At 34.3% G+C, this 12,828-nt stretch overlaps 1 protein-coding gene across 1 annotated transcript; it reads left to right on the plus strand.

Moving 5' to 3' along the window:
* Positions 1–3,182: 3,182 nt before the first annotated feature.
* LOC111985636 (calcium uptake protein, mitochondrial) lies at positions 3,183–6,580 on the plus strand (the record flags this gene model as incomplete). Its single annotated transcript, XM_065762532.1, is given in 4 exon segments — positions 3,183–3,698; positions 3,783–3,850; positions 6,092–6,315; positions 6,497–6,580. Coding segments are annotated over 4 exon segments (740 nt in total), but the record flags the coding sequence as incomplete, so codon positions are not given.
* Positions 6,581–12,828: the final 6,248 nt, after the last annotated feature.

The raw sequence follows: 12,828 nt of genomic DNA on the forward strand, positions 1-12,828 counted from the left end.
TACATATTACTATTAGTATTACATATTAAAAAAGAAAAGATAAAAATTTGTTCAGGTAGACGCGTTTTAGTTGTTCTCCAAATTATTTTGTTATTATGAGTCTTGCTTCGTAAGATCTTTGTTTTGCAGGTTTTTAAAGCTCGCGTGGAACTTTTAACTATATTTTGCGGTATTTGTGTTAGTTGGATGACCCATTGAGGGATTCCCACCCGACATTATAATTTTTTTAATATGACTTTTCTTAAAACAATTTCATTGTTTGATGCGAATTCCTCTATATTTGGTGCACAAAACAATATTTAACTTTGGCCATTATAATATCTTACCATTGTAATTGAAAATATTTGCACTACCTTGTGATTGTTGGATGACCCATTGTTGGATGACCCATTATAATACCTTGTGATTGTTGGATGACATCCATAATCCATTAGATATAATGTGGTCTTAAACACTAAATGGCTTTGAGTTTGAATCTTTTTTATGGATACGATAAAATTTTAATTTATAACGTTTATTTATGGTAATTGCTTTTTTAATTATTAGGCTAAAATATTAATTGGTTTCTGGTATAGACAAAATTTGAGCCTCATAACTCTTATTTAGTGACAATAAACTTTACAAATTGAGTTAACAAGAACCCTAGATCTCTTATTCGACCAATTAACTTGAATTCGAAAGTTACATAATCAATAATTAAGAGATTAAATTGAAATTTGCCTAATAAATCAAATACCAAATTAATAATTTAACTATTGGTTGGAGCTTGGGAATGAACTATAAACCCAAATATCTTAAGTTCAATCTTCAATCCTCACTAGAATTTTCCCTAGATGAGGACTTTCCCTAGATTACCTAATACATGAATTTGGCAGGGTGGGTGATGCAAACAATTTTCAGGCTGGGCTAATTTTTAGAAAGAGATTAGGTTGTTACCTCTAAGTTTTGTTGAATGGAATGAAAGAAAATCAATTCTTCAAGAATTTTTTTTTTTTTTTGGAACAAAGCTTTCAAGGCTTTTAAAAGGTTATCATTTAGAACTACTATACCTTTATAATAGTGAGGCTATTTATAGATGCATAGCCTTTGTTTAGTCTCTACCGTCTAAGAGCTCTGACTGACTTAGCTAATATGGCTATTTATAGATGCATATTCTTAGTTTAGTCTCTACTCTCAAAGCATTCACATTGGTAGAGGAAAAAATTTAGCAATTTAACACCATAAAAAGCTAATTTATCTATTTCACCACTTTACTTTATAAAACATCCAACATTAATGGTTTTATTTTAGTATTCAATACAATAAAATAATATATTTACTACAATAAACAACAACTGTCACCACTAACAAAATAAAATAATATATCTTTTAATAAAATAATATATATATATATATATATATATATTTTTTTTTTTTTAAAACTTTTTATTTAATAAAATAATATATATATATATATATATTTTTTTTTTTTAAACTTTTTTAGCTACAGTGCACAGCCATCTTTGGTTATGCACTGTAGTGCAACAACTAAATGATATGACTATAGCTCCACCAATGCACTAGCTTTTTGTGCCACTTTTGTTATATCTAGTTGCTAATTTAGCATTTTAACTATATGTGTCCACCAATACAAATGCTACTTTATCTCTTTAACAATATGACTCCACAAAAAGTTACTTTATCTATTTTACCTTTGATGATGTATGGAATCAGTTAGTTGAACACTTCGGCTTCGATGGACTACAGCGTTAGCGGAGGCCTACAAAAAGAGAAAGCAATCAAAAGGTGACCGGGGTGAACCGGCCAAACACCCTCCGATGATGAAGTTAGTTTTTTCTTCTAATGGAGTTCACACTTTCTTCAATGTAAAAAATCAGGAAATTCATACCTTTGCATGGTTAAGATCGGGCCTTATATAGGGTATTCTAGGGCAGTTATTAGTTCAATAACTTCCCCAAAATCTTGGAATCCGGACATAACCTCCTCAACGGCTATAAAAATCATAACCGCCGTTGGAAGTTACATACATTGGAGGGATTGGCGGCGATGAATGCGGGTTGATGAACCGCTCCGAAGTTCGCTAAGTGTTTGCGTAGTCGTCCATGCGCTCTGCGCATGGACGACTCTTTGTCGTGCCGTTGTGTGGTTGTCCATGCACCTTGTACATGGACGATTCTCTCGACTTGATTCCCTGGAGTGATCAATTGCCAGACATCCCAAGGACGAGATATCTGGACGAATAGGAGATGGCCTAATGTTTGGCTAGCAGTTTCTCATGGACGACCCCTCTGGACGAACCATAGATGTGATTTTTTGTTATACATCAACCTTCTCACTTTATAATACACCCAACATCAATGGATTTATATTTTTAGCAATTTGATTAAAATAATATAAAAAATTCATTGGGTAAACACAACCAAAAGAGATTTTTTTATTATTAAAAAGTAGTGTGAACACAACAATTTAATAACTTTTTATTATTATTATTATTATTTTTTATTTTTTATTTTTACATATGAGCTATTGTGCATAGCTAACAGCAGCTATGCACTATAGCTGTGGAGCCACATTTTCTTATTTGGTGGTGCTAAAAATAGCAATATAGTTTTTTAGCACCACCAATACTAGCGCTTTAAGCTCTATCTAATTTAGCTAATATGGCTATTTATAGATGCATATCCTTAGTTTAGTCTCTACTCTCTACTCTCCAAGAGCTTTGACTAACACAACCAATATTGGTTGTGCATCGAACTACAATAACCTCTTTGACTAATTTGACTCCTATTTTATTTAATACAACTTGTTACAAAGTGCAAATATTTTTGTCTACTTTAACAATAAGAACTTAATTTTTTTATTTAACGTAACAATTTTATAAAACACCAAACTTTAGATTATTAATTCTAAGCTTTATTTCATTAAAATATCAATTTACTTGAATTTTTTTTAATTGTTTCACTCTCTTCACGTATCACAATTATTATTCACTCTCTTTATTTGTTCTCAAAAAATGCAAAGAATAAAATAAAATAAAAACTAAAATGCACAACAAAGTAGCAAAAAATACACTTTGCAGAACGGATGCATAAACTAACGTGTGTGATTTTTTTTAAAAAAAGGGGCAAGAAGTAAATAGAATATAACTTCAAAACGACATGTCTAATAAAGGCGCCCACCGAAAATCCATTTTTTGGAGGAAAGCCCACGGATTCCTTCTGCACAAAGCTCTTTAAAAATAGCCCAAACGGCAAACCAAACCGCCCCTTCTTCTCTTCGCTTTGTTTTCTCTGCAAATCTCACACGCTTACCAAAAAAACCACCGAACCTCATAATGCGTTCCTTTGCATCCCTCAAAAGAAACCGACCTTCCCTCCATCAACTAGCCCTCATCCAACGGTTCCAACTCCGCCAATCATCATCACTCCCCCTGATCAACGCTGCCTCAAATTCAAACCGCGACACCAGTAACCAAGAGAACCCACTTTGGGGTTCGTTTCTGAAATGGGCTTCGGCGATCACAGTCGGGTCGGGCCTAGGGCTCCTATACTGGTCTCACGATAAACCCTTGTTGTCTTTCGCTGATTTCGCTTCTGCTGAATCTACTGTGGAAGATGCTTCTTCTTCTTCTTCTTCTTCAGTTTCTGCATTTTTTCCCAAATCAGCATTGCCTCAAACCCCTAAATACTTTTTTGGAGGTATTAATAATATAAAATGCTATTTTGAATCTCACGGAATGTTTGTGTGTTAGTTTTGATTTGTAATTGTGGTTGAACTTGCAGATGCATATAGGAGAAGAGTTTTCTTTAACTATGAAAAACGCATGAGGTTGCGAAGTCCTCCTGAAAAGGTATTCTATAGAAACTCAAACCCATGTTGTTTTTATTTATTTGGATTTAATTCATTTTTTTTACATCTTATGAAGGAAGATTGGATTCAAGTTACATCTGGTGTAATGTATTGAATGCAAATTTTAACAACTCCCACTGTTTCGTTATATATATTCCTCTTATACCATTTGTGCTTGCAAAATTTCAAGTTGATCAGAGACAATAAACTATCTCATCAATATGATGTTTAAATTTTTTAAGTTTGTGTAATTTAAAATGCATTTTGTTAATGGATGCCTTAAGGGCATTTGTTAGTGAACCATTTAAAGAAAGTTTTAATGGAAAAAAAAAGCAACTGATTTATTGACAGTTTTTCCCATTAGTGTTAATAAAATGGTTCATTGACAAATGTCCTAAAGACACCTGTTAACGGGACTCATTTAAATTATGCATAAAAGATGAGTTTATGGATAGTAAATACTACTGATTGACTTGAAGACATGCGTGTATAGAATTTACTAATTTAGAGAACATACATGCAATCCAACAGTGGTATTTTTCAAAAACAATCTAATGCAATTAAAAAAAAAAAAAAAAGAAGGTTATTTAGTTACGTCAGGTGTAACTTGATCTTTATCCTCTTATTAATTCGCATTACTAGCCAACTACATTAAACTGCAATATATGGTCTCATGTTCTTTATTATGTTCTTTACCTTTGAGGGCTTGAATTCTTTGGCAGCAGGTTTAGGGTTCAAACTTTATAAATTTTGAAATCTTCAGTTCTGTCGTGAGGCGAGATGCCAAGCTGTTCCGTGAAACAAGATAAATACTTCTCATGTAGCCGTTCTACTCTTCTGCATATTTGGAAGTTTTGAAAATATCTGTTGTAGTATAAATCAATATCTTGTTGTTAGTGTTGATGTTGATGTTGATGTTAATGTCAATGTTGTTATCATCCCTGTCATCATTGTGCTGTCTTTTATCAATTTTTATAAATCAGCTTGAAAATCTTGGAACATGGATATTTATGGTGCCAAACCTGTTGTTGTGTCGTGAACTACATGGGATTTCATTCCTAGGTACCATGGTTTCATCTATGAAATTATACATTTTGGATTGCTTGTGTGATGATACTTAGTTAAGACATCATTTTATGTAGTGACCTTTCAATATAATCCTTCATGTCAAACCACAACACTAGTTTAGTTCTAATATTAAATTCAGCCTAAAATAAAACAGATTGATTTCGAACTGCTTTTATTTAATATCTAGTCTGTTTTCACTTAATTATAACCACTTTAGGTTTGTATACAATTTTCTTAGTGAGACTTGTTTTTGTTTACATTCTATATGTCTGGACTATATATTGTACTTAAATTTTGAAACAAACATCTGTCTGATGCAAACCTAACTGTTAAAGAAAATGTTTAATACGTTGAAGAGCGAAAACATATTAAATACAATGTTTTTCTTCTATATACAACTGAAAATTGTCTGCCATAATTTTTGAAGCCATCTTGGGATGTCTATTTTCAAAATTTTTGATTGGTAAGTTACACAAACACCCAATGGGTCTTGAACCCACGACCTCATCCTCCACTTAGCACTTTTAAGTTTAGGAGGTTCTAGTTGAGTTAGAGCTCATTTGCAGATGTCTATTGGCAAATTATTGTCAATCTCATGTCTTTCAGATTCTAGGATTTCTTCATTGTGCAGTGACCAATTTCTCATTGAAGCTTTATTAAAAATCAAACTTTTGTGCTTGATGCAAACCTAATTATCAAAGCGAATATTTAATAGATTGAATAAAAAGAAAATTTTAAAACTACTATTTTGGAAAGCCAAAACATATTAACTACAATCTTTCTTCTCACATCCAATTTGAAATTATTTTCCTTAATTTTGAAGCTACCTGGGGATCTGTATTTGCAAATCATTGCTAGTCCCATCTTGTCTTTGAAATTCTGCGATTTCTTCATTGTGTTGTGACAAATTTTTTGAATGAAAAAGCATCAACATTAGAACCAGTTTTTAAATAAAAAAATTTACCAATCTGAATAAGAAACAGTTATAATATTTTTAGCTGGACTGGGGTATGACATGCCAAACACTCCCTTGATATAGACCTGGACTCTATGTCTGTTTGAACCTAGAGCCTATACATCATATTAAGTTAATTAAAAGCTTACCTATTTTCAGCTGTATTTTTTAATTAATAAAAGTCCCATTAACGATGTCCTGTGCCTTTCTTGCCTGAAGGTTTTTGAGTACTTTGCATCTTTTCGGTCCCCAGATGGAGAATTACTTATGAAACCAGCTGATCTAATGCGAGCAGTTGTTCCTGTTTTCCCTCCATCTGAATCCAACCTTGTTAGAGATGGATATTTGGGAGGGGAAAGAAATCCTGGAGAGTTACATTGTGCTCCTTCAAAGTTCTTTATGCTTTTTGATGTAGACAATGATGGACTTATATCTTTTAAGGAGTGAGTAACCTATCTATTATTCTTACATATGTCAATATCTTGTTCTAAAAGGAGGATCTTGGGTTTTCTTTTTCTTTTTTTTTTTCTTTTTTTTTTTAATTAATACGATTTATTAGTCTGTGCAATTTAGAATTTTCCTTCTTTTTGGAGTTTACAGTTCTTATGGTTTGCTTTGTAACAGGTATATCTTTTTTGTGACACTACTCAGTATCCCAGAATCAAACTTTTCTGTGGCATTCAAGTTGTTTGACATTAACAATAATGGGTACAATTTCATCCTTTGCACATCGATTGATTTAAACAAAAATTGGACGTGTCATTTTCTCTGTGACGTTAATATGGCTCTTATATCTTGTTGCTTTTGCTTTTGTGTCTTGTGTGGTCAACTTTCTACTTTTTAAACTTCATTATTGGTTAAGCAGTTCATATGATGCTTAGAAATGATTGGAATTTTGAATTGTAATAGTTTTCCATTTCTCTAAAAAATCTTTTTATTTTATTATTATTATCAAATATATATATATTTTTTAAATATTTCCATAGAACAATTTTAACCAGCAACAGCCTTCACAGGGTTTTACTTTGATCAGAGAATGCATTAGAATACCCCCCTCCCTTCCCTTTCATTATCACCTGCCCTTCTATATTTTCTTTCATCACCATTCACCAACTTGTATTAACATTCCTCTGAAGGAATTCTATTCCCTCTCTTCATGTGTGTAAGACTTGTAATAATACCTAAAATTTGCTTCAAACCATGTTTCATTTGGCTCCCAGGGTACAACCAGGGGTTGAGGGCCTGTATGATCAACAAGGTTTGTGCTGTCCCTTAGCCCATCATCCATGGACTAAAGTCCAGTTCTTGATGTAATGGGATTGAATCCCCATATGTATGGGGATTGTGTTACTTTCAGCTAGTTGATGATCTACCTCTGCTCCTCACCCCTCTTCTTGCTTCCTGCTGTTTTCTGTTATGGATGGTACCTTGTCTGCCCTTTGGCCCTTCATTGCTTTTGTTTTGAAATCTGCATCTGCAGTAAATAATTGTGTTTGGAGTTTAGGTTGTGGAAGGCATAGCTGTAGTCAGTTATTTGCTAGCATTTTCTTGCAAATAAAAAATTTATTTTAAGTTATTTATTTTTATCTGCGAGACAGTGGGTTGTTAGTTGATTACTGTTTTTAGTTATGCAGTAAAGGCTGGATCTTTTATATAATTGATTAGGTAAATAAGGATAGTTTTTTTTTTTTTTTTTTTTTTTTTTTTTTTTGATAAGTAAAATAATAGGTAAATAAGGATTGTTGTTCCTATTGTGATTAATTCCCCCTTCTTGTGTGTATGTTTCTTTTGACTCAAAAGTATTCAGAGTATGATATTCTTGAGAGATTTTCTTTTCTTTTATATATGATATATATTATTCTTTGCAAGGTGGAACGGAAGTGATATCAGGGAGCGCTGCAAGGCAGTCCTGATATACTCCTCTGCTTTACCATTTTCTTCCTTTGAACTCCTTTTAAATGCATTTGAGGTAGAACATCTTACTTTTGTTACTTGTTACTTGTGATGTGTGAGTATATGCGTATTTATCTGATCCCCAGACAGTTGGAATAGGCTTAGTTCAAAAATGTAATATGCATGCAGGTGTAATTTATGGCTGCATCTTGTATGAGTGGTATCTATCAATAATTTTAATTATGGAGGATATCTTTGAAATTTGACCTGCCAAATTAGTACAGCAGTATATGAACTATATCCCCCCCCCCCCCCTTCTTTTTCTCAAGGCCCTTTCATATTATTCCTTCACAACTCCTCCTTTGAAATCCAATGAGTTCTAGTTTAAATGGCACTTCCTTATCTTATGAGAGTAAGATGACAGCGCAACCACTACATGGTTAGAGAAAATATATCCTCTTTGATAGCCTAAGATTAAGGCAAAGCCAAGAATAAGTGCCTGTGTTAGTTTTAGGTTACTAGTATTTTATCATGTTTTATTTAGAGTCAAGGATATTTTTATAATTCCGTAATTGTTAGTTGTGAATCATAGTTGTGTGCCTTGGGTTTATTTAGATAGGTGGTATTTAGTTTATGGGCTTTTATGTGTGTGTTTTGGTTCAATTCAAGATGGAGTTAATTAATAAAAAATATTGTGCCTGGAATATTGAGCCACATTGGCCTTATTATGTTTATCTTACAATTCATGTGTTTTGTTCATGGATTGTGGGCAGATTCTTTTTAAAATTTCTAAACCCTAAATCCACAAATACTCTTAACCCTAATAGGGATGGCAATTTTTGCCCGATCCGCGGGTATTCGGCCCGGCCCGGACCGACCCTAATGGGCCAAGTTTTACCCGATCTGATTAGGAATAGGGTCGGGTATGGGTTTTAAAAAAAAAAAAACCTGAAGTGGGTTCGGGTTTTATCAAAAAAATCCGAAACCCGGTCCGAATAAAACCCGGTTTCCCTGAAATTACAAAAATACCCCCCCGCTCTCTCTCTCTCTCTCTCTCTCTCTCTCTCTCTATATATATATATATATATATAGCTATAATCTAATCCTACATCTCTCGTTTCTTCAGCAGCAACTCACGCCTCCCTCAGTCCCTCCTCACCCTCACTCCCTCATTTCAGCTCACTCACTCTCAGTCACTGCCTCACGCCTCGCCTCCCCACCACCATTGAAATCAACTTAACAACAAATCCAAATGAACTCCCACTGAGTCAATTAAACCCACCACTCTAAAATCAGCCGAAATGGGTTTTGGTCAGATCGGTCAAACCGTTTGTGTGTGAGAGAGAGAGAGAGAGAGAGAGAGAGAGAGAGAGAGAGAGAGTGAATCGTTGATGAAGATTGAGTCTAGATGGCGGTAGATGGTAGTGGCAAGCGGCGGTCACAATTAATGGGTGTTAACTGACAGAGAGCTTGAAATGTGAAATGGGGAGAAGAGAAAGAAAAGCTGGCCATGGAGTGAAGAGAAAGAAAAGTCTGGCCATGGAGTTCCGATTTTGAACGGTGGGGAACGGCGTGTTGCGAGTTGCGAAGAGAAAGAAAAGTGGGGAACGGTGGTGAACGGTGAGTTGCGAAGCATGAAAGTCTGGCCATGGAGTTCCGATTTTGAGGTTGAGAGAGAGAGAGAGAGAGTTTTGAAAAAAAAAAAAAAAAAAAACTAAAATCGGTAGAAGAATTCTAAATTTAAGGGTTTCTATAATCGGCAGAGATAGGGCTCGGCTGGGTTGCAGTGTTTCTGAGTTTGTATTGTTCTAGATTGTAGTGTTTGGTTGCCTAGAACATTCAAGAAAAGCTGAGGAATATTTTTAATATTTTTTTTTTTGGTTGGGTCACGGATGGGCCCAAATTTGGCAGGGGTTAATAGGGCCCGTGGGGCCAGCTGGTGCAGGTCCGGGCCCTGGAAAAAAATCCCTTGGTAAACGGGCCGGGTCCGGGCCGCGGTCTTACCCGCGGGTCGGGTCTGGGTATGAAAAAACCCAGCCCAAACCCAACCCATTGCCATTCCTAAACCCTAAGCATACCAAAAGTAGGAGCGGTCACAAGTTGCGTTCAGTCAGGTTGAGGATCAACCTGCCAATCAACCAGATCAGATCAGGTTTCAAAACTTGCACCCATTATCAATTGAGAAGCCTATGCTCTCTGGCCTGACATCCTTTCCGAATTTTTGGTTGGAACCATTGGTTCTGTTGGGTGGCTTGTTGACAAAATCTTGTTACAATTTCTTTGTTAAAATAATCTTCCAATAACCGCTCAGCAAAATTCTTCATACAAGATAATGTTGACTAAAGCAGAATTAAATCTGAAATTCAAGGATTTTTCTAAAGACTTTAAAGGAACAAAGAAGAGTTTGAATCAGTTGACTAAGAAGGTAAATTCAGTAGAACAAAACTTTGGACAAGCTGTTGGCCATTGTTCTCGGTAAAAGTTCTACTGAAATAACCACAGAGCCCTCCTTTAGATCAGTTTCTGGTTCTATCCCAATGTTTCACTCAAACTCTACATTTTTCTTTCTTAGACTCCAATGGAGCTAGCACTAGTTAGGGGCCTCCACAGAAAACACAGTAATACATATGGTTCATGCGTCATGTGCTGGCTTTATGGAAGGAAATCAACATTATCTTCTAACATTATTACAATTTTGAGGAGAACTTAGATTGGCTTATTTGGATAGAGTTGTTAAACTAGAAATTAGTGATAGTTATAGGGAGAGCAGTCCAGAGGTGTTTTTTTGACTGGTTGCGTAATTTGGAAAGCCTTTTAAATAGTATAACTCAAGTGAAGAGTGAAAACTCCTTTTTGCAGTTGCTAAACTCAAGAAGACGGTTTGAATTTGGTGGGAAAATATCAACAATCTAATTATGCAGCTATTAGGTATATGGAAAACTTGGGGGAACATGCAAATAACTACAAGTTGTTACTTAGTGCTATCTAATTACAAACAGAAAGCTAATTTGCAATCACACAGATGGTGCAAGGGAGTTATTTGATTAAGTACACCAACAAGTTCTATACCTTACCTAGCTAAGAAAAAAGTTTTATACCTTAGCTATGAGATTTGGATTTCCATGGATTGAAGCTGTGATAATATCTATGTATCACCAAGGATTGAATAATTTGGCTACAAGTAGACTTTATACCATGGTTGATGTATTGCAAGAAGAGTCTAGAAAGAAAGCCTTAATGAGAGCTATGATATACTAGAAGTGAGAGTAATTGTGGAGCCCAATTGGGACGAGTCTCAAAGTAATTCTAATGTCTCTAGTACTTCTAATTCTTGTATGAAGTGTCAAACGTCATGATTTTGGCTTACATGTCTTTTCAGTGTCATTCAACATCAGCTGTTATGCTTGAAAAGGTTAGTGAACCCCTTGATTCTAACTGAAAAGTAAAGTTTGATGACCTAGATCTAGATGGTGAGGGCATGATAGGCATCATTTGACCACTTTTTACAACTATTAAGCCAGCTGTTCATGTGGAGGAAGACAACCATTATAGGGGAAAAGCATTTTAAACTTTTGTTAAATTTTTTTTTTTAATCATTTTTTTTATAACTTTGTTCTTCGGTAATGTACACTGCAAGTTGTACTGATGCTATTTCCAAGATAGTGTTGAAGAAATTGGGATTAAAAGTGGAGTCCCATTGAATCTTTACCATGTGACAGGGATCATTAAAACACAGTTGAAGGATGATAAACAGTGTTTTAGTCATATTTGAAATTGGCTAGTTTAAAAAAAAAGTGTTATGTGATGTGCTGCCTCTAGCTTTTTTCTGCACTTTAGAGTCTCACATAGATGTGGAATAGTAATACATACCATGTTGGGCATTCCTATATATATATATATATATTATGGGAACAAGTATACTCTCACGTGTGCTAAAGACAGATGCTGAAGTTGATGAGTTCCATATTTATAAAGTTGTGCTTACCAATAGGGCTAAAGACATTCCAACCCCTAACTTGATGAAGTTGAGCTCTTTTCAAAGGGATTGAGTTGATTGTGCAACCACTGCGTAATGAGGAAAAAAAAAATCCTCTTTAGAAACTTAAGACAAGGCAAAGTTCAAGAATTAGTGTCACCTTGTAGATAGTTAAGTTGGTTTTTTATTTAATGTTTTGTCTAGAGTCAACAATATTTTCGTAATTCTATAATTTTCGGTTGTGGGCCTTTGGTTTTATTTTGTCTATGGGCTTTTGATGTGTGTGTTTTGGTCTCATTCAATTAGGAGTTTGTTTACTAGTCAGAATTAAAAGCCTATATCATAAGGTGGAGGTCAAAGTCATGGATTCAAATTCCACAGGGTACAGGTGTTAAAAAAAAAAAAAAAAAAAAAAAAACAAACAAACAAACAAACAAACTTTAACCACAATGGTCAAAGAGTACAGGTTATGGTTATTGATTCGATTATGTTTTGAACAAGATGGTCAAAGGCGAGCTAAGTGCTTCCCTTTGGAGCCTACATGCCATTAGCAAGGCGCTTGCCTGTAGAGCCTAGGCAAGCAAGGTGATTGCCTAAGCCAAACAAAAGGCATTGAGACGAGCCTTAAGTTTTTTTAGAAGCTTTTTGTAAAACTATTATTAGATTATTAATTTATGGAACCTTGCTCGCCTAAGCCAAACAAAAGGCGCTAAGACGAGAACCTTAAGTCTTTTTTAGAAGCTTTTTGTAAAACTATTATTAGATTATTAATTTATAGAAACTTTTTACAAAACCTGTTGTTATATTAATTAATTAATAGAAGCTTGTTGTAAAATTTATTGTTAGAATGATTTAATAGAGTCTAAAGCATTTTAAGCCTATTTTGAAATCAATTAATATACCTAATTTCTTCTTGCTGACACATTTCAAAAGCACTTGATTATAATACTTGAATACATAAGATTTTTTTTTTTTTCTTTTTTTTTTTTTGTATAGGTAAACATATAAGATATAAGAATACATGAGATACATATGATTAAATTTTTATATGTAAAATTATATTTAGAATTTGTCGCCTCACTTAAAT

This window comes from Quercus suber, unplaced genomic scaffold (genome assembly GCF_002906115.3).
Source record: "Quercus suber isolate HL8 unplaced genomic scaffold, Cork oak 2.0 scaffold_462, whole genome shotgun sequence".
Lineage (NCBI taxonomy): Eukaryota > Viridiplantae > Streptophyta > Magnoliopsida > Fagales > Fagaceae > Quercus > Quercus suber.